Source organism: Coregonus lavaretus (genome assembly GCF_964263955.1).
Source record: "Coregonus lavaretus genome assembly, chromosome: 3".
In the NCBI taxonomy this organism is placed as follows: domain Eukaryota; kingdom Metazoa; phylum Chordata; class Actinopteri; order Salmoniformes; family Salmonidae; genus Coregonus; species Coregonus lavaretus.
Window position 1 is genome coordinate 59,333,256 of NC_139990.1, and position 19,625 is coordinate 59,352,880.

Below are 19,625 nucleotides of genomic sequence, written 5' to 3' on the forward strand. Positions count from 1 at the left end.
ACTTTAAGAAATGGAACACTAGTCACTTTAATAATGTTTACATATCTTGCACTACTCATCTCATATGTATATATTGTATTCTATTCTATAATATTCTACTGTATCTTAGTCCATGCCGCTCTGTCATGGCTTGTCCATATATGTATATATTCTTAAATTCCATTCCTTACTAGATGTGTGTGTATATGTTGTGAAATTGTTAGATATTACTTGTTAGATATTACTGCACTGTCGGAGCTAGAAGCACAAGCATTTCACTACACCCACAATAACATCTGCTAAACACGTGTATGTGACAAATAATATTTGATTTGATCTGAAAAACTATCTGCCAAAATGAGAATCAGTGTATTTTGCCTACCAAAAATCTGTATCCATATCAGACCCAAAAATACCATACCACATCTTTATTAGCAGTGCATCAATAAACACAAAAAACAGTATCAATACAATCAACCCTTTGCATCTTGTAATCTTTAAGGATATATACTGAATCAGTATACACAATTGCTGAAGGTATGTGGTGGTGTAGGGAGGCCAAACATTTTCAAGAAAGTTTCTAAAATACACAAATATTTTTTCTGGTGATATTTGACGGATGTCGATCTTCTCGGTAACTAGTGTAGTATTTTTTCAATACAAAAATAATATCCCAAAATTACTGTTCCAACAAAAGCATTAATGATATCGTCATCTGAAATTAGTTGTACCATGACAGTTGTGACACTTATGTCAACAAACTTCACAATATTGACCCATATTTCTCTTCTGTAATAAGCCTTGGAGAGGAGGAATGAGTTATTTCAGAGTCGTAGCCAGGGTTATGTTCAGGAGGGTTCAGAGTCGTAGCCAGGGTTATGTTCAGGAGGGTTCAGAATCATAGACAGGGTTGTGTTCAGGATGGTGCATCCTTCTGAATGTTGCAGATTAGAATGTCATGAATATAACTGAAGGGATCCACAACGTTGTGTGCAGGGTTGCAAAATTCTGGTATCTTTCCCAAATGGCCAGGTTTTTCAGAAATCCCATTTGGAATATTCCTGGAATCAGGAGGGAATAAGCAGGAAATCTGGGTATCTGGAATTTCTGGAAAACCAGATAATTTTGGGAAACTTACAGACATTTTGCAACACTAGACATTTTGCAACTTCTATTTCACCACGGTGACTACATGTTTCTCTTTCTCCGTCACCACGGGCATGGAGCCAGGCTTGCTGTGCTTGCGTACGTTCCTCTCCCTGGAACAGACACAATGAGGCAACCATGAATAACTCAAACATCAGATACCAACTCATGAGAATATTCACACACAGAGCGAGAAACGTTAGCAGAGTACACAAAGGAGTTAGTGCCAGGCAGGTGGCCTGATGTCATAAAATGTAGAATTGACTAATACTGACGTCATCTGTAAAATACACAAAGAACATGTAGGCTACACTGCCATCAGTCACAACTCCTATGTACACATGGATGACATATCACAATAATGTGTTACTACGGTTCAGGACCAAAAATCAACACTGACTAATATTTGATTAATCATCAACTGGTCATGACGGCACCATCACTTCCCCTTAGAGACATTAGTGTAAATGAGCAAAGAGCCCATGATGCCCAAGCCATAAGCGACCATCCTATCCTATTAGTCTGGTTTCCCATTAGGATAAGTGTGCCATGGTAGGGCAGAGTCAGACCTATTCTGGCAGCCAGCTATGGCCTCATAACCACTACATGGACACTATGAGGACCTTCTGCCATAGTTGGACAGAGGCCAGGGTAATTCTAAGCCTACTGTGTTAACAGAGATTGACAGTTTCCTTTGTGATGAGGCCAAAGACCAGGCCAACCACCCGAAAACCTCCTCCCATCAACACAGAGACAAATAAGGTCCAAAACCACACTAACCTTACCAAGAACTTCACCAAGAAGCCAATTCTACTGATATAAATACTGTAATATATAGACTTCTGTGGTTTGACTGTTACAAACAAGTGTATTGAGGATATGTGCAGGTAGAGTTGAGAACAGAAAGCCACTGTAGGGCAGACAGTAGTGGCATGGGTAAAGAAGGTGCCCATACTTCCTGCGGCGAGCCTCCTTCATGACACGCAGCTCCTTGCTCTGGCTGTAGATGGACTTGGGCAGGTGGCGGTGGCGCGAGATGCGGCGGATCTGAGGGTGGTGCTGGAACTTATCCTTCAGCTTCTGGCTGTAGTTCACAGCTGCCTTCTCCCTAGGAGCCAGCTAGACCATGGGGGGAGGGGAGGGGGAGGACAGAGAGAGAGAAAGAGAAATAGTAGGTAAGAAGGAGAGAGAAAAATAAAAAGAGAAAGGGAGACAGAATAAGGGGAAATTAAAGATAGATAAATTAATTTCAGGAGAACCATCTACTACTGGGGTCTACTTGGGTGCCTCATGTACAAGTATACACTAATTACCAGTCCATAATGACAACATTTTCATGAGAAAACTGAAATCTAAATACAATTGTATAAATGTATGACTATATCCCCTGGGATGTTGCACCATGGGAAAAGCAGGGTTGAAAATGTTCAGCTTTGGATAGACAGTTATCTTGAACACCTACTACTGCTCGCTCAACCATCCATTGACCGGTATGTGAAAATCTTTGTGACTTGGATATTATGACTGAACGATAGGCCCCGTGTTTAGTTACAAGATGGTAAAATATTCACTATTATGTACAGTATAGGGCTGTCCCCGACCAAAAATAATATTGGATCACTGAAAGTTGTCTGTTATTTCGACCAATTGATTGGTCAACATTTTAAAACGTGTATTTTTCCATATATAGACACAACCTGTGTTTTAATAAAATCAACTATTTATGCATTGAGCTTGTCTGATGCTTTAAGCTCACTGTTTGATGAAATAAGACACACATTACTCAAGAGGGAGCCAGAGATCAAGATAACCTGAAGTTGCCGGTAATAGACTACACGAGAAGTCGGCAAACTCTCATGTGGAATGGCAATTAATCTTACCATTTCTACCGACCTGATCTGCGAGCCAGTTATGGTTTTCATATGCACATTTTCGTGGAACGGTTTCATTTCATTTATAATAACATCTTCGTATATCAATATCATTGTCATTTAGTTAATAAAAATTCAATACAAATCTAAATGAAAATTATAAACCTAAAAAGTAACTTCTATTGCCAACTATGTAAAAATATCCTATAAAGCCAACGAATAAAAACATTGCAGCCTGCAGGTAGAAAATATCCTGATAAGAAGAAATATCCTCTGCAACGAACTTGAAACATTGTACCAACTATTAACTTGGGTCCGGCCTGAAGCTCCTTGCAACACTGTATAAAATATTCTGGGCCCTCAGAGTTTCCTGCGCCAGTGATCAGGTGCGAGTCCTTACTCAACATTGACAGAAGCGCTCCAAACAAGACAATGACTAAATTGACAGAACTCGTAAATGGAATGAAATAAACCAAAACTTGTTTCTCACAAGTGTAGCATAGGTTGTGCACGCCGCAAACAACGTGTCCACTCCAACAATGATAACGGTAAAAGACTGGAATAATAATATATTACAGAATCCAAACAAACATTGTAGATTAGAAAATATAGGAATGAATAGTAAATGTACTATTGGTGATATATGTAATGGAGAATTGATAGACACTAACAATCAAAGGCAAACAATTCACACAATGAAGATATGAAACAATGAATGTGCACAAATTGGCAGGAGAGCGCGCATTCTGGAGAGAGACGTGCATTGTGCAGCCACACTCCTGTTCTTCTTGGACTGTGCCACCACCGCGGCCTACGCAATAGATTAGTCTCGACCTCCGCGATGGATTAGTTCACTGAGATGGGCGCGAATAAGACAGGTGTCTTGTGTGCCATAATATAAAAACTTGATTTACAGTACCAGTCAAAAGTTTGGACACACCTACTCATTCCAGTGTTTTTCTTTATTTTCTTCTTTTTAAAAAAAAAATCTTTATTTTAACAGGGAAAAACAGACTGAGACCTGGATCTCTTTTACGGCTGTGCCCTGTGTAAACATGTTGACATGTACAGTTTTAGACATACAGACAAGAACATTTCAAACATACAAAACAAAAACACAATTCAACAGAAACAATCACAGACAACATCATATTGATCCTCCATAACATTTTAAAAATGGGCAAGAGACACCAGAGTGTCTAACTTAAGTTGGATCTGCAGTTTGTTCCATAGATAAGGTGCAAAGGAACTGAAGGCAGTCCTACCCAACTCTGTGGAGACCACAGAAGTCTCTAATGTAATCCACATCTGTGATCTGGTTTTAAAATTAGTATATCTAGTGGAAATTAATGATGATATATATGGAGGTAGTTTTCAAAGAAGTGCTTTATAAATAAATAAGAGAGCATGTTGCTCTCACCTCACAGATAGAGAGGCCCAACCCACATGTTGATATAGGAAACAGTGATGAGTTTTGTAACTATCACCCGTGATAAACCTGAGTGCACAATGGTAAATAGCATCCAGTGGTTTTAATGTGTTTGCCGATGCATGCATATAGATTATGGTGATATTATCTAAAACGGACATAAAAATAGCCTGCACAATTTGTTTTCTATTTACGGAGGACAGACATGCCCTGTTTCTGTAAAGGAACCCTATCTTGAATTTGAGCTTTTTTCCCAATTCAGTAACATGTTTTTTAAAAGAAAGCCTATCATCTAACCATACCCCTAAGTATTTATATGCAGAGACCTGTTTGATTTGAGTACCATCCAAGCTAGTGATTACAAAAGTGTTTCTAATTGAGAGTTTAGACCTAGAAAAAAACATGACATTTGTTTTCTTAGCGTTTAAAACAAGTTTAAGCTGTAAAAGAGACCCCTGTAGTATCCTAAAATCAGACTCCAACTGCATTAAAGCTTGGTCCGCTGTTGGAGCAATAGAGTACATTACTGTGTCATCTGCATATAAATGGAATTTACAATATCTAACATCATCACCAATGTTGTTTATATAAAGTGAGAACAATAGTGGGCCAATTATTGAACCCTGAGGGACCCCTTTAAGTAACTGTAAGGGGTCAGACTTGACCCCGTCAACCATGACGGCCTGAGTTCTATCTTTAAGATAGTCATAAAACCATCGACAGGCATCAGTGCCCAGTCCTATAGATGACAGCTTACTCAAAAGGATAGCATGATCTACAGTGTCAAAAGCTTTTGACAAATCTACAAACAACGCAGCACAGTGCTTTCTATCGTCTAAGGCATTTGCAATATAATTTACAACAAGCATAGTGGCTGATGTGGTACTGTGTTTAGATCTAAAAACAGATTGATTGGTGCTAAAAATACTGTTAACAGAAAGAAAAGATTGTAACTGTTTGTTGACTATAGATACTAGGATCTTTGCCAGACAAGGGAGCCTAGAGATGGGTCGATAGTTATCCAAATCACTACCGTCACCTCCCTTATGTAATGGAAGAACAAAAGCTGCTTTCCACACCTTAGGGATATTTCCTGTGCTTAATGTTAGATAAAAAATGTGCGGCACACTTAAGTAAGTACGGGTCTAAATTGTCAGCGCCTAAGGATTTCTTAGTATCAATGGCATACAGGGCAGCTAGAACCTCTGCTTCAGTTATTTTCTGGAAACTAAAAACAGGGTTACCATTTTTCAGAGTAACGGTTGAAAAGCAAGACGAAAAATCAACTAACTGGCCAGTACCACAATGGCCACTTTTCTTTTCAAATAAAAAACCAGCAGAGATGAAATGCTTATTAAAAGCATCACAAATATCATTTTTAAAACTTAGAATACAGGAGTCTGAGATAATTTGCTTAGGAAGAGAAACAGCAGAATTCCCCCGTTTCAGTGAATTAACAGTTTTCCAGAATTTTGCAGGATCTCCTGCAGAATCTGTCATAGTATTAAGGAAGTAATTTGATTTTGCCTTTTTGACAGCTGCAGTACATTTATTTCTCAATTGCCTAAAAAACAGCCAATCAGCTGGAGTACCTGTTTTCCTCGCCAAGGCCCAGGCCCGATTATTTTGCAGAAAAAGACCTGACAATTCAGGAGAGAACCAAGAACTGGTTCGGTTTCTTACTCTGTGATTCATAAGCGGGGCATGTTTATCAGACATAGAGGTAACAATAGAAGAGAAAAAAGCAAGGGCTAAAACCAGGTCCAGAAAGCAGCAAGTGGATAAAAGCTCAGAGTGATATAAGTCAAGGATAAAAGCTTGCTGTGAGAAATGTTTATAATTTCTCTTAGAGATTATACAGGGATCAGAGTGTTTCAGCCTGGTATCTCTAATACAAGCAATAGAGCAGTGGTCACTGATATCATTTGAAAAAACCCCACTGGCTGTGTATTTATGGGGGGTATTTGTTAGAATAATGTCTAGTAGAGTCGATTTTACTGGATTCTTAAAGTTTGGACGGGTTGGTTTAGTTATCAGCTGAGTTAGATTTAGCTCAGTACAAATATATTTAAATTTATCGGATACTGGTGAAAGCCAATCCAGGTTAAAATCTCCCAAAATTAGTAATTCAGAGTTTGCATAGTTAGACAGTATATCAGATAATTTGCATAGAGTACAAGGAGGAGCTGAGGGGGGGCGATATACCCCTGCTAGAGTTAAATGAGCATTATTACCAAGTACCACATTTAAAACTAGACATTCATATTGCTTTGGGACAGAGGTTGATATGGACACAGAAACATTTAAGTAGCATTTTACATGAATCACGATACCACCACCTCTACCAACTCTATCAGCTCTATAAATATTGTACCCAATCAACTGAACATCTGAATCAGGCACAGGATCACACAGCCACGATTCAGATACAATCCGTACGTCAACATTTGATTGTGAGACCAACATTTCAATAAAGTCCAACTTTTGGATCAGGCTTCTAGCATTCAAATGAATTATTCCAATGCCATTGCTACGGGAATTCATATCAGATGGAGTATCCAAGGTAGCACCTGAAGCTGCACTGATTGAGCAATAAACCATTTGAGCTATTGACAGAGCTCAATTTTATGGGGACAAGATTACTACTAACAATACCTCTCTGCATGTAAGTAGTATTCGCAATACGGTGATTGGACAATAATCTAGGAATTGCAGAAAGGTTGTTAGCTGAAGTTTGTTCCATATTTGCAATTGAGGGACTAATTAATGAAACTGGGAGAGGAGCATTGAACATAGTCTGATAGGGGAGCGTACAATCCCAAAAGTCAACCCCCGAAAATACACAACGTCAGGTATCAAAGGCTCTACATGAGGCAAGAGTAAGAGACATGTTGGTGGAGAGGATGCTGGAGCCATACCTGTTAAGATGTAAATTGTCCCGAAGAAATTGACCTGGTCGGTCTGTAAAAGCTGCAAAGTTATCCACAAAAGGAATTCCCATCGTGCAGCAGTATCCCTTAAGCCAGGTGTGTAATTGGCGTATACGACTAAAAACCATATCCGTGTAGTGTGGGGATGGAAAAGGACCGGAAACAACACACTGCTTCCCAGATTCCAGCAGCGTATTTATCAATGTTTTAAAATCCTCTCTCAATTTCTCTGACTACTGGAGTTTAATGTCATTTGACCCAACATGGACAATGACAGTTGAAGCGGCGGAGTGCTTGCTAATAAGTAGCGGTGTCAGGGATCCTAGCGCCAGGGTAGCAGAAAGTCTCAGCTTTCCGGATTGAAACGTTTCGGACCATGGATGAACCCACCACGAGAACAGGACTACAGATGGGTTTATTGGGTAAATGACTAATAGTGAAGACATCAAAACTATGAAATAACACATGGAATCATGTACTAACCAAAAAAGTGTTAAACAAATATTATATTTGAGATTCTTCAAAGTAGCCACCCTTTGCCTTGATGACAGCTTTGCACACTATTGGCATTCTCTCAACCAGATTCATGAGGCAGTCACCTGGAATGCATTTCAATTAACAGGTGTGCCTTGTTAAAGGTTAATTTGGCAAAAAACATCAAGCGCTATGATGAAACTGGCTCTCATGAGGACCGCCACAGGAAAGGAAGACCCAGAGTTACATCTGCTGCAGAGGATAAGTTCATTATAGTTACCAGCCTCAGAAATTGCAGCCCAAATAAGTGCTTCAGAGTTCAAGTAACAGACATATCTCAACATCAACTGTTCAGAGGGGACTGTGTGAATCAGGCCTTCATGGTCGAATTGCTGCAAAGAAACCACTACTAAAGGACACCAATAAGAAGAAGAGACTTGCTTTGGCCAAGAAACACGAGCAATGGATATTAGACCGGTGGAAATATGTCCTTTGTGTGTGTCCTTTGGTCTGGAGTCCAAATTGGAGATTTTTGGTTCCAACTGCTGTGTCTTTGTGAGACGCAGTGTAGGTGAACGGATGATCTCCGCATGTGTATTTCTCACCGTAAAGCATGGAGGAGGAGTGATGCTGTGGGGGTGCTTTGCTGGTGACACCGTCTGTGATTTATTTAGAATTCAAGGCACATAACCAGCATGGCTACCACAGCATTCTGCAGCGATACGCCATCCCATCTAGTTTGGGCTTAGTGGGACAATAATTTGTTTTCAACAGGACAATGACCCAACACACCTCCAGGCTGTGTAAGTGCTATTTTACCAAGAAGGAGAGTGATGGAGTGCTGCATCAGATGACCTGGCCTCCACAATCACCCCACCTCAACCCAATTGAGATGGTTTGGGATGAGTTGGACCGCAGAGTGAAGGAAAAGCAGCCAACAAGTGCTCAGCATGTGTGGGAACTCCTTCAAGACTGTTGGAAAAGCATTCCAGGTGAAGCTGGTTGAGAGAATGCCAAGAGTGTGCAAAGCTGTCATCAAGGCAAAGGGTGGCTATTTGAAGAATCTCAAATATAAAATATATTTTAATTTGTTTAACACTTTTTTGCTTACTACATGATTCCATATGTGTTATTTAATAGTTTTGATGTCTTCACTATTATTCTACAATGTAGAAAATAGTAAAGAATAAAGAAAAAACCTTGAATGAGTAGGTGTGTCCAAACTTTTGACTGGTACTGTGTGTGTGTGTATACAGTGGGGGAAAAAAGTATTTAGTCAGCCACCAATTGTGCAAGTTCTCCCACTTAAAAAGATGAGGCCTGTAATTTTCATCATAGGTACACGTCAACTATGACAGACAAAATGAGAAAAAAAATCCAGAAAATCACATTGTAGGACTTTTAATGAATTTATTTGCAAATTATGGTGGAAAATAAGTATTTGGTCAATAACAAAAGTTTCTCAATACTTTGTTATATACCCTTTGTTGGCAATGACACAGGTCAAACGTTTTCTGTAAGTCTTCACAAGGTTTTCACACACTGTTGCTGGAATTTTGGCCCATTCCTCCATGCAGATCTCCTCTAGAGCAGTGATGTTTTGGGGCTGTCGCTGGGCAACACAGACTTTCAACTCCCTCCAAAGATTTTCTATGGGGTTGAGATCTGGAGACTGGCTAGGCCACTCCAGGACCTTGAAATGCTTCTTACAAAGCCACTCCTTCGTTGCCCGGGCGGTGTGTTTGGGATCATTGTCATGCTGAAAGACCCAGCCACGTTTCATCTTCAATGCCCTTGCTGATGGCAGGAGGTTTTCACTCAAAATCTAACGATACATGGCCCCATTCATTCTTTCCTTTACACGGATCAGTCGTCCTGGTCCCTTTGCAGAAAAACAGCCCCAAAGCATGATGTTTCCACCCCCATGCTTCACAGTAGGTATGGTGTTCTTTGGATGCAACTCAGCATTCTTTGTCCTCCAAACACGACGAGTTGAGTTTTTACCAAAAATGTCTATTTTGGTTTCATCTGACCATATGACATTCTCCCAATCCTCTTCTGGATCATCCAAATGCACTCTAGCAAACTTCAGACGGGCCTGGACATGTACTGGCTTAAGCAGGGGGACACGTCTGGCACTGTAGGATTTGAGTCCCTGGCGGCGTAGTGTGTTACTGATGGTAGGCTTTGTTACTTTGGTCCCAGCTCTCTGCAGGTCATTCACTAGGTCCCCCCGTGCTCACCGTTCTTGTGATCATTTTGACCCCACGGGGTGAGATCTTGCGTGGAGCCCCAGATCGAGGGAGATTATCAGTGGTCTTGTATGTCTTCCATTTCCTAATAATTGCTCCCACAGTTGATTTCTTCAAACCAAGCTGCTTACCTATTGCAGATTCAGTCTTGCCAGCCTGGTGCAGGTCTACAATTTTGTTTCTGGTGTCCTTTGACAGCTCTTTGGTCTTGGCCATAGTGGAGTTTGGAGTGTGACTGTTTGAGGTTGTGGACAGGTGTCTTTTATACTGATAACAAGTTCAAACAGGTGCCATTAATACAGGTAACGAGTGGAGGACAGAGGAGCCTCTTAAAGAAGAAGTTACATGTCTGTGAGAGCCAGAAATCTTGCTTGTTTGTAGGTGACCAAATACTTATTTTCCACCATAATTTGCAAATAAATTCATAAAAAATCCTACAATGTGATTTTCTGGATTTTTTTTACTCAATTTGTCTGTCATAGTTGACGTGTACCTATGATGAAAATTTTGAACTTGCACAATTGATGGCTGACTAAATACTTTTTTCCCCCACTGTATATATATATATATATATATATATATATATATATATATATATATATATATATATATATATATATATATATGCTACTGCTCAACTAAAAACAATCTTGGTCGATCGACCGGTCAAATAATTGGGGTCAGCCCAATTAGTACATAGACAACCTTCACATTCCAATCTGAATGAATGGTCCGAGAGTAGACTATGGACAACAATTCAACACACTCTTCACTCTCCATCTCCCTTCCTCTCCCTCATAAAGATCTTGAGCGTCTCTCATTCTCTCCGGCTGTGGTTCCGAGGTTCTCTAAGTGGCCACTCTTCCAGGGCTTTTATTCTAATTAAAATCAATTCAATTTGTTGGAGATTAGCTAATAGCTGCTGATGATGTTGAGGTACACTGCTTCCCTTAGACCAGGCCAACAGCCTGTTAAATGTTATTTATGAAAACCTTAACAACATTTACAGTGAGATAAAAGGAGCAGAGCAACATTGACTGACTGACTCTGCAGAGTTCTCTATGGCCTCTACGCTCTTTCAATAGCCAATGAGTAGTATGCTTAAGGTGTTATGTAGCTGTATAAGCCGTGTATCCAGAGAGATACAGTGAATTCCAAAAGTATTGGGACAATGACAAACGTGTTGTTTTGGCTCTGTACTCCAGCACTTTTGATTTGAAATGGTACAATGACTGAGGTTAAAGTGCAGACTGTAATTTTAGGGTATTTTCATTCATATCGGGTGAACCGTTTAGAAATTACAGCACCATTTTAGTGGACCAAAAGTATTGGGACAAATTCACTTATATGTGTTTTAAAGTAGTCAAAAGTTTAGTATTTGGTCCCATATTCCTAGCACGCAATGATTACATTAAGCTTGTGACTACAAACTTGTTGGACGCATTTGCTGTTTGTTTTGGTCATGGTAGCATCCACATTAATGTAGAAGTGTTTAGAAACATTTTATTCTTATTTACAATAAAAGTGACTCCAAAATGACACAGTACCTTATTTACCATTCATTTCTATTGGGCACAAAATACATCTGAAACACACCCAACACAAACATCAAATGCATTCAACAAGTTTGTCGAGTCACAAGCTTGATGTAGTCATTGTGTGCTAGGAATATGGGAACAGATACTAAACTTTTGACTACTTTAATACACATAAGTGAATTTCAATGTAACTCCTCCAAGTAACATGAAAATTAGGATCACAGAACAAAAACTAGCAGTTGCAACAAACTCAGGCTGAAGACTTCCACTCCTCCTGAGATCTGACAGACAGCCTTGATTCAGCATTTCTTTTTAATTAAAGACCCTTCCAGTCCAACTTGATTGTTAATGCTTCATTATTTCCAGAGTGGCCGCTCTCTTTAAGTAATTGGGCCTATTCAAACTGCTGATAGCAGCTGGGCTCGTCTGATCTGTTTAAGTGCAAAGCTACAGAATAAATCTCCTCTTATACACTGACAGTAAAACAAGTGCCAAAAGTTGGACAATTCTCCAGTGTTAAGCTGCATTAAGGGAATAAGGAAGAGTGAAGCAGAAGGGGGATGGATATTGGAGAGGGCACCGTAAAACATCCATTCAGCTCCCTTGTAATTCATTCTTGTAGGCTAAATGCCGGTTTTGGCATCAGATGATAAAGGAGTTAGGCTAGATTGTATGTGTAAGAATCTGTTTAAGATAGCAAAACAGAACCTTACATTTCAGGTAATGTGTAAATAATGCCTTGAACATTCAGAGAGTTAGAGTTTGAAGAAAGCATAACAAATATAATTATATTCCAATGTTTTGGGATGGGTGATGCTAACGTTAGCCTGCTGTAACACCTCTAAGTCATTTAAGTTGCAGTCACTATTTGCCCATAGACTTCCCCAAAAAACTTTACGCATACAAACATTTTAGTGAACTATCCCTTTAAATCCACTCTATAGTGCCACATTGCCTACACTGACTGACTGGTCAGACTTTGTCTATTGGTAATCAAGAGTTCCAAAGAGCTCCAGTCTGTCACTAACCCAGCTCTGCTGTCCCTATTGGTCCATTGTACTTATGAAAGTGATTCTGTTCCAAGTCAGTCAGCATCCATCAGAGCCCTTGGCAGTGCCACTGCTGTTGCTGCTGGCAGCCTGGCCTCTCTCTCTCTTACCATGCTGAGCTGCCGTGGTGGGCATCAGGCCATGGCAGGTTGAGAAATCCAGCAAACTCACAAAACGGAAGGTCAAAATCACAGCTCCAACAAATGAATCAGAATATTAGCATATAAGCCTACCGGTTAATGGTAAGCATTCAACATTGTTCTGCGATCCATCTTTCTTTCATGACATAACTTTTGATACCCTGCACCTGCAGGTTACTGGACGTGCGTACACTACTTCTAAGGGAGAGGAAGAGGACTGTGTCTCACCAATCCCAACTTCTCAGCAGCGTTGGCCTTCCACAGTCTGATGTTCATCTCATCTGAAGCACTCAGGATGTACTTGTTGTCTGACGACCACTTTATGGAGATGACGTGCTGCATGCGCTTGGTGTGGTACACCTCCCTGTGGATAGTCACACACAACCACACACACTCAAGCGCTGAACACAATGTTGCTGTTGCACAGTGTCTTCTTTAAACATGTTTACACCTGTGCAAAAATAAATACATCAAAGCTGATAATAAACACACACGGAGACACAGGATTCAGAACAACTGCCCTGGTGTTGGCAGCAGCCTGCTGGAACCCAGTGTCTGAACCCTTGGCACCACTAACCTGCTGTGGCCACTGTCTTTGGGGAAGATGCGGATGGTCTTGTCAAAGCTGGCCGAGACAAACTCCTTGCCTGTTGGAGAGTAGTCTACATCCAGCACGGCTGAGACATGGTCCATGTGGACGGTGAAAGGCTTGTCCAGGTACCTCATATCATATGTATACAGACTGAAGGGGGAGGAAACACATACGGTTGGTTAATAAATACAAAGATGAGAGGTTCACACACCACTATGCTTCTCTCATTCGTGGTGCAAGGCCAGTAAATGAAAACACTCTTGAGATCTCAATGAACATGCTGTTATTGTAAAACTAGTGTAAATGTACATTAGACATAATGATTCAATCACTCCCCAAACAATTGCATGAACAAAAACATTATTAGCATTGAAAATACACAAACTTCTCTCCAGGAATGAATGAGGCCTATGTGGTGTAGTGAGCACGTAAACTCAATACATCATGTTGAATTGCGTCACTCACTTGTAATCTTCATTAGAGCAGGTGAAGTTATAAGCTTCCATGGGATTCCAGCACAAAGTGTTGCTCCTCATGTTCATGATTACCTATATAGGAAATCACACATTCATACTTCAATACACTAACCATTAGATACATTCCGGTAATGAGAGGACAGTACAGAATGGGAGATGGGTATAGTAAAGGGCAAAGTCATGAGCAGTAGGGCTGCACGATATGGGCAAAAAAATCTAATTGCAATATTTCTACCAAATACTGCGATTTTACATCAAAACACTTGGGTAAACGGTTGGAGTCATAGAAATAGAATGATTATTCAAATTGTATGGTTGGAATACAGTGGGCACTTGGAATGCAGTTTTGTTTGGCATGACAATGATGAAAAAGTAAGGGAGGAGATGGTTGTGACAGAGTAAGAACCAAAGTGTTGGTCAGTGTTTCCCATGGCCAGCAGCATACCACCCTGCATCCCACTGCTGGCTTGCCTCTGAAGCTAAGCAGGGTTGGTCCTGGATGGGAGACCAGATGCTGCTGGAAGTGGTGTTGGAGGGCCAGTAGGAGGCACTCTATCCTCTGGTAAAAAAAAATGCCCCAGGGCAGTGATTGGGGACATTGCCCTGTGTAGGTTCTCGTCTTTCGGATGGGACGTTGAACGGGTGACCTGACTCTCTGTAGTCACTAAAGATCCCATGGCACTTATCGTAACAGTAGGGTTGTTAACCCCGGTGTCCTGGCTAAATTCCCAATCTGGCCGTCATGGCCACCTAATCATCCCCAGCTTCCAATTGGCTCCTTACTATTCCCCAGGTCATTGCTGTAAATGAGAATGTGTTCTCAGTCAACTTACCTGGTTAAATAAATAAAATGGGACCCTAATTAGATTTAAATAGATCGGTACATTCAGACAAAGATTTTAGAATATTCGTCACCTTTTCCTCTCTGATTAAGAACAAACTGTTGCACAAACAATGATGATATACTCCACCATTGGAACCATCCAATATTAGAGCAAAAGTTTGCTAGCAAGATTTGCCCTCAGTGGATTTAGCTAGCAAGCGATTAGCATTAGGAGCTAACACATTTTAGGCACATTTTCAGCTTGCTAAGACCAACTAACTAGAGAGCAAGTTACACAAACAAATGGTATAATACAGAAAACATGTGAATTTATATTAAGAAGCAAAGTGGAAAGCTGCGTCATTCTTGTTTGGAAAAATCTGTTAACTGCATGCTGTTTGGTCAATGCATGCAGTGAATCTTTAGCACAAGGACCTGCCTTCTTGAGTGACAGGGGGCGGGGCTTGGTGTGTGTGGAATTGGGAAGCGGACAAAAGAGGAGAGAAGGAGAACTCTGTCAAAAGTTTTTAAAAAACGGGCGTTACAGACGGACGGCTAAGTGGCATTTCAAAATATCGCAGTCTCTTAAGATATGGATATTGCGCATGTCAATATCGCCATTTCGATTAAAATGTGATTAATCGTTCTAATGGACAGCATCCCAAACGGCAACCTATAGCCCTCGTCAAATGGTAGTGCACTAAATAGGGTGCCATTTGGGATGCAACCAAGGACGTAGAAATGTACCTTTTTAAGAGGTGTAGCTTCCCTCATGTCATACAGCACAATACTTCTGTCAGAGGCACAACTTGCTAGAAGTTCAGTCTGAGGAGAAAAGGGGGAAGGTCAAGAATAAAACATATTTAAAAAATCCACTAACATACAATACCTCTGTGTTTTACACAACCTTTGAACTACATAGTCCTGATATGGGTATTGCCTCCATTATTCTGGTGTATGGAAGCTATAACCAAAGAACTAACACAAGATAGTGGGCAAAACAAGCAAGGAGGTGGGCAAAGCCAAGCACGAGCTAGCAAGATCCTATTGGCACGTTGTAGCATGTATTTGCATATTTCCGTTAGGGAATTGCTCATGTGCACAAACTCAATTCGACCTTTCACTCCCTCTAAACAACACAATTTTTTTTAAAGTTTGGCAAAACGCCAATTCTATCAAAATGAATGCACTGTGTTTGTAACAGATTCTAGTTTTGGGAACAGAATGTCAGCCCAGTTTCACCTAGTTCCATCCTCTCCCACTAACCGCAACTGGACTTCCTCTCAGCAATCATACTATGAGACACTTTCTGCTACAATCCACACCGACAGAGGGTTGATTACCTCTACAGGGTTGAAGCGGACGCAGCTGAAACTGTCCACGCCCCAGGAAAAGGAGCGGATGGGGCTGCTGCGCTGCTCGTCCCAGATGTCCACCTGTTGGCCACACGTCACAAACACACCCTCCTTCTGGTGGTGGTCGATGCTGGTGAACACAGACTGGAAGGAACAAATATTGGTGTCTGTTAAAAAAATTTAAGTGAACCCTCAATCATCATCACTGACTAGAGGGAATACATTACAACAACCATCATCATCATCACCCTGACTGTAGGGAATATCTCCAAACCCATCATCATCATCATGGGGTTATAGCCACAATCTTTAATGATGGGTCCACTCGATGGTATGCATATTTTACAGTGTTGCTTAATGAGATCAGATAGGTTCGGTCAGAGACACTCTCAGAGATATTCATTGAGCAGAATAATGACAGACAGCTCTTCCTCCATACCTTCCCAAGAATAGTATTGAGAGGTTCCTCTTCCTCTCCGTAGCCTGGAGTCTCCATCTTCCACTGTTTGATAGTCTTGTCATCACCAACCTGTTATTCAGAAACACGAGCATGTTTACTTTCACAGAGGAAAACTGAAGACGTTTTGCAACAAAAACAAGTTTCTATTTAACAGTTTCATTCTGTTTTGTTACTGGAGTAAACGGTAAACAGTTTCCGTTGCAACAGACAAACGTTTTGCAACGGAACCTGACTAATGAATACACCCCTGGTCTGGTTAGTATTCACTAGACAGGAAATGGAAGCAAACGGGCCAGAATGGGGGGTACTATGTGAACTTGTCCATTGCACAACGTTTAGTTAGTGTGCCCTAGTGAATACCACCCTGGATAGTGGAACAGATACCGTACCGTAAAGAAGGAGGTGCCACAGAAGCGGACGACCATCCCCCTGACAAAGCCTTCATGGGCCTGGAGTGTGCGAACACACTCACGTTTGGTGAGATTCCACACCTTCAGCTGAGGAACACAATAAGTTAGTCTTACAGTATCAACAGGTAATTTAGATTCACCATCTCAATGCACAGACTTGTCATCATATACAGTACCAGTCAAAGGTTTGGACACACCTACTCATTCAAGGGTATTTCTTTATTTATTCTATTTTCTACATTGTATAATAATAGTGAAGACATCAAAACTATGAAATAACACATAAGGAATCATGTAGTAACCAAAAAAGTGTTAAACAAATCAAAATATATTTTATATTTGAGATTCTTCAAATAGCCACCCTTTGCCTTGATGACAGCTTTGCACACTCTTGGCATTCTCTCAACCAGCTTCACCTGGAATGCTTTTCCAACAGTCTTGAAGGAGTTCCCACATATGCTGAGCACTTGTTGGCTGCTTTTCCTTCACTCTGCCGCCCGACTCATCCCAAACCATCTCAATTGGGTTGAGGTCGGGAGATTGTGGAGGCCAGGTCATCTGATGCAGCACTCCATCACTCTCCTTCTTGGTAAAATAGCCCTTACACAGCCTGGAGGTGTGTTGGGTCATTGTCCTGTTGAAAAACAAATGATAGTCCCACTAAGCCCAAACCAGATGGGATGGCGTATCGCTGCAGAATGCTGTGGTAGCCATGCTGGTGAAGTGTGCCTTGAATTCTAAATAAATTACAGACAGTGTCACCAGCAAAGCACCTCCACACCATAACACCTCCTCCTCCATGCTTTACGGTGGGATCTACACATGTGGAGATGATCTGTTCACCCACACCACGTCTCACAAAGACACAGCGGTTGGAACCAAAAATCTCAAATTTGGACTCCAGACCAAAGGACACATTTCCACCGGTCTAAATGTCCATTGCTTGTGTTTCTTGGCCCAAGCAGGTCTCTTCTTATTCGTGTCCTTTAGTAGTGGTTTCTTTGTAGCAATTCGACCATGAAGGCCTGATTCACACAGTCCCCTCTGAACAGTTGATGTTGAGATGTGTCTGTGACTTGAACTCTGTGAAGCATTTATTTGGGCTGCAAGTTCTGAGGCTGGTAACTGTAATGAACTTATCCTCTGCAGCAGAGGTAACTCTGGGTCTTCCTTTCCGGTCGTCATGAGAGCCAGTTTCATCATAGCGCTTGATGGTTTTTGCGACTGCACTTGAAGAAACGTTCAAAGTTCTTGAAATGTTCCATATTGACTGACCTTCATGTCTTAAAGTAATGATGGACTGTTGTTTCTCTTTGCTTATTTGAGCTGTTCTTGCCATAATATGGACTTGGTCTTTTACCAAATAGGGCTATCACAACACAACTGATTGGCTCAAACACATTAAGAAGGAAATAAATTCCACAAATTAACTTTTAAGAAGGCACACCTGTTAATTGAAATGCATTCCAGGTGACTACCTCATGAAGCTGGTTGAGAGAATGCCAAGAGTGTGCAAAGCTGTCATCAAGGCAAAGGGTGGCTATTTGAAGAATCTCAAATATAAAATATATTTTGATTTGTTTAACACTTTTTTGGTTACTACATCATTCCATATGTGTTATTTCATAGTTTTGATGTCTTCACTATTATTCTACAATGTAAAAAATTGTAAAAATAAAGAAAAACCCCTGATTGAGTAGGTGTGTCCAAACTTTTGACTGGTAGTGTATGTTTGACCACTCCATTCCATAGTATGGCATGTAGAAACTAGAGTTCTTGGATTTACAATCAACTCCTATTTAACCAGTTACAGTTAGCTACCTCTCCATCGCAGGAGCCGGACAGAATTGTGGAGAGGCTTTTGGGGTGCTTGGCCATGCAGTTCACCCCATCCCTGTGGCCGTCCAGAGAAGCCAGGAACGGCTTGGAGAACACGCGCTCCAGCTTGGTCGCATTCAGGGCACGGGTGTATTCTCTTGGCACCTCGAACGGATGGAGGGACGGGTCGTAATTTCTTGGTACTGTAGGTTACAGACACTGTTAGAAAAAGTTGTTTTGCCAGTGTTGGTTGAGGCTAGCTACAGCTCTCTACAGTGGATTGAACTGTGTGAAGTTAGCTAACTATTTGCACTTACCACGCTGGATATCCAACTTCGTCTCACGGACATAGTCGTCCGGATTCCTGGAGAGGACTTTAACTTTCATTGCGTGTTGGCGTGAATTTGTATAAAGCTCTATACTTCTTCCCAAAAAATGTACCACAGTAAAATCATTCGTACGGCCATGTGTTTATGTGTGTGACCTCACCTACCGGATGTTGAGGGCAATATCCGACCTAATTTGCCGGAAGTGTGTTTGTTGCTTGTGCTTACAGCGACCACAGATAGAACGTTGAGTTATACAAAATATTTGGCGACACCATGTGGACTGATTGGGGACTGTCACTGTACTCTGGGCTTCAGAGATCTTACTAAACTAGACTTCTTGTGGGACATAACAAATGTATTGCATGGCAGTAAAATACGCAGAAGGAGAAAATTACATTGATTAGCGTTTTATATGTTTAATAGCATAGCGATAGTACCAATTAATTTAAAGCTTTAAAAATTAGACCTCATTCGACGGAAATGACATCACCACACATTCAGAGCGCTTTGTTTCTCCACAGAGTTTACTCGACCTTCTTCGAAGGAAGTGCAGC

The 19,625-nt window shown here is 40.9% G+C and overlaps 1 protein-coding gene across 1 annotated transcript; it reads right to left on the reverse strand.

Annotated features, from left to right (window-relative positions):
- Positions 1-392: 392 nt before the first annotated feature.
- Positions 393-19,625, reverse strand: LOC311119049 (DDB1- and CUL4-associated factor 13-like). The gene is made up of 11 exons (XM_084157703.1): positions 19,060-19,625; positions 18,746-18,945; positions 16,904-17,011; positions 16,494-16,583; positions 16,043-16,198; positions 15,447-15,524; positions 13,866-13,948; positions 13,386-13,550; positions 13,037-13,172; positions 2,081-2,244; positions 393-1,238 (listed from the first exon to the last, which is right to left on the reverse strand). Exons 1-11 carry the CDS (start codon positions 19,127-19,129, stop codon positions 1,151-1,153), a joined length of 1,338 nt encoding a protein of 445 aa, XP_084013829.1. The 5' UTR covers positions 19,130-19,625; the 3' UTR covers positions 393-1,150.

Bases quoted from the DNA above. Each gene is read 5' to 3' on its own strand.
- LOC311119049 (XM_084157703.1), bottom strand. From the start codon at position 19,129: ATGAAAGTTAAAGTCCTCTCCAGGAATCCGGACGACTATGTCCGTGAG. The intron at 18,946-19,059 runs GTAAGTGCAAAT...TGTAACCTACAG, and splicing joins GAAGTTGGATATCCAGCGTG to TACCAAGAAATTACGACCCG. The intron at 13,949-15,446 runs GTACATTTCTAC...TTTCCTATATAG, and splicing joins AAGCTACACCTCTTAAAAAG to GTAATCATGAACATGAGGAG.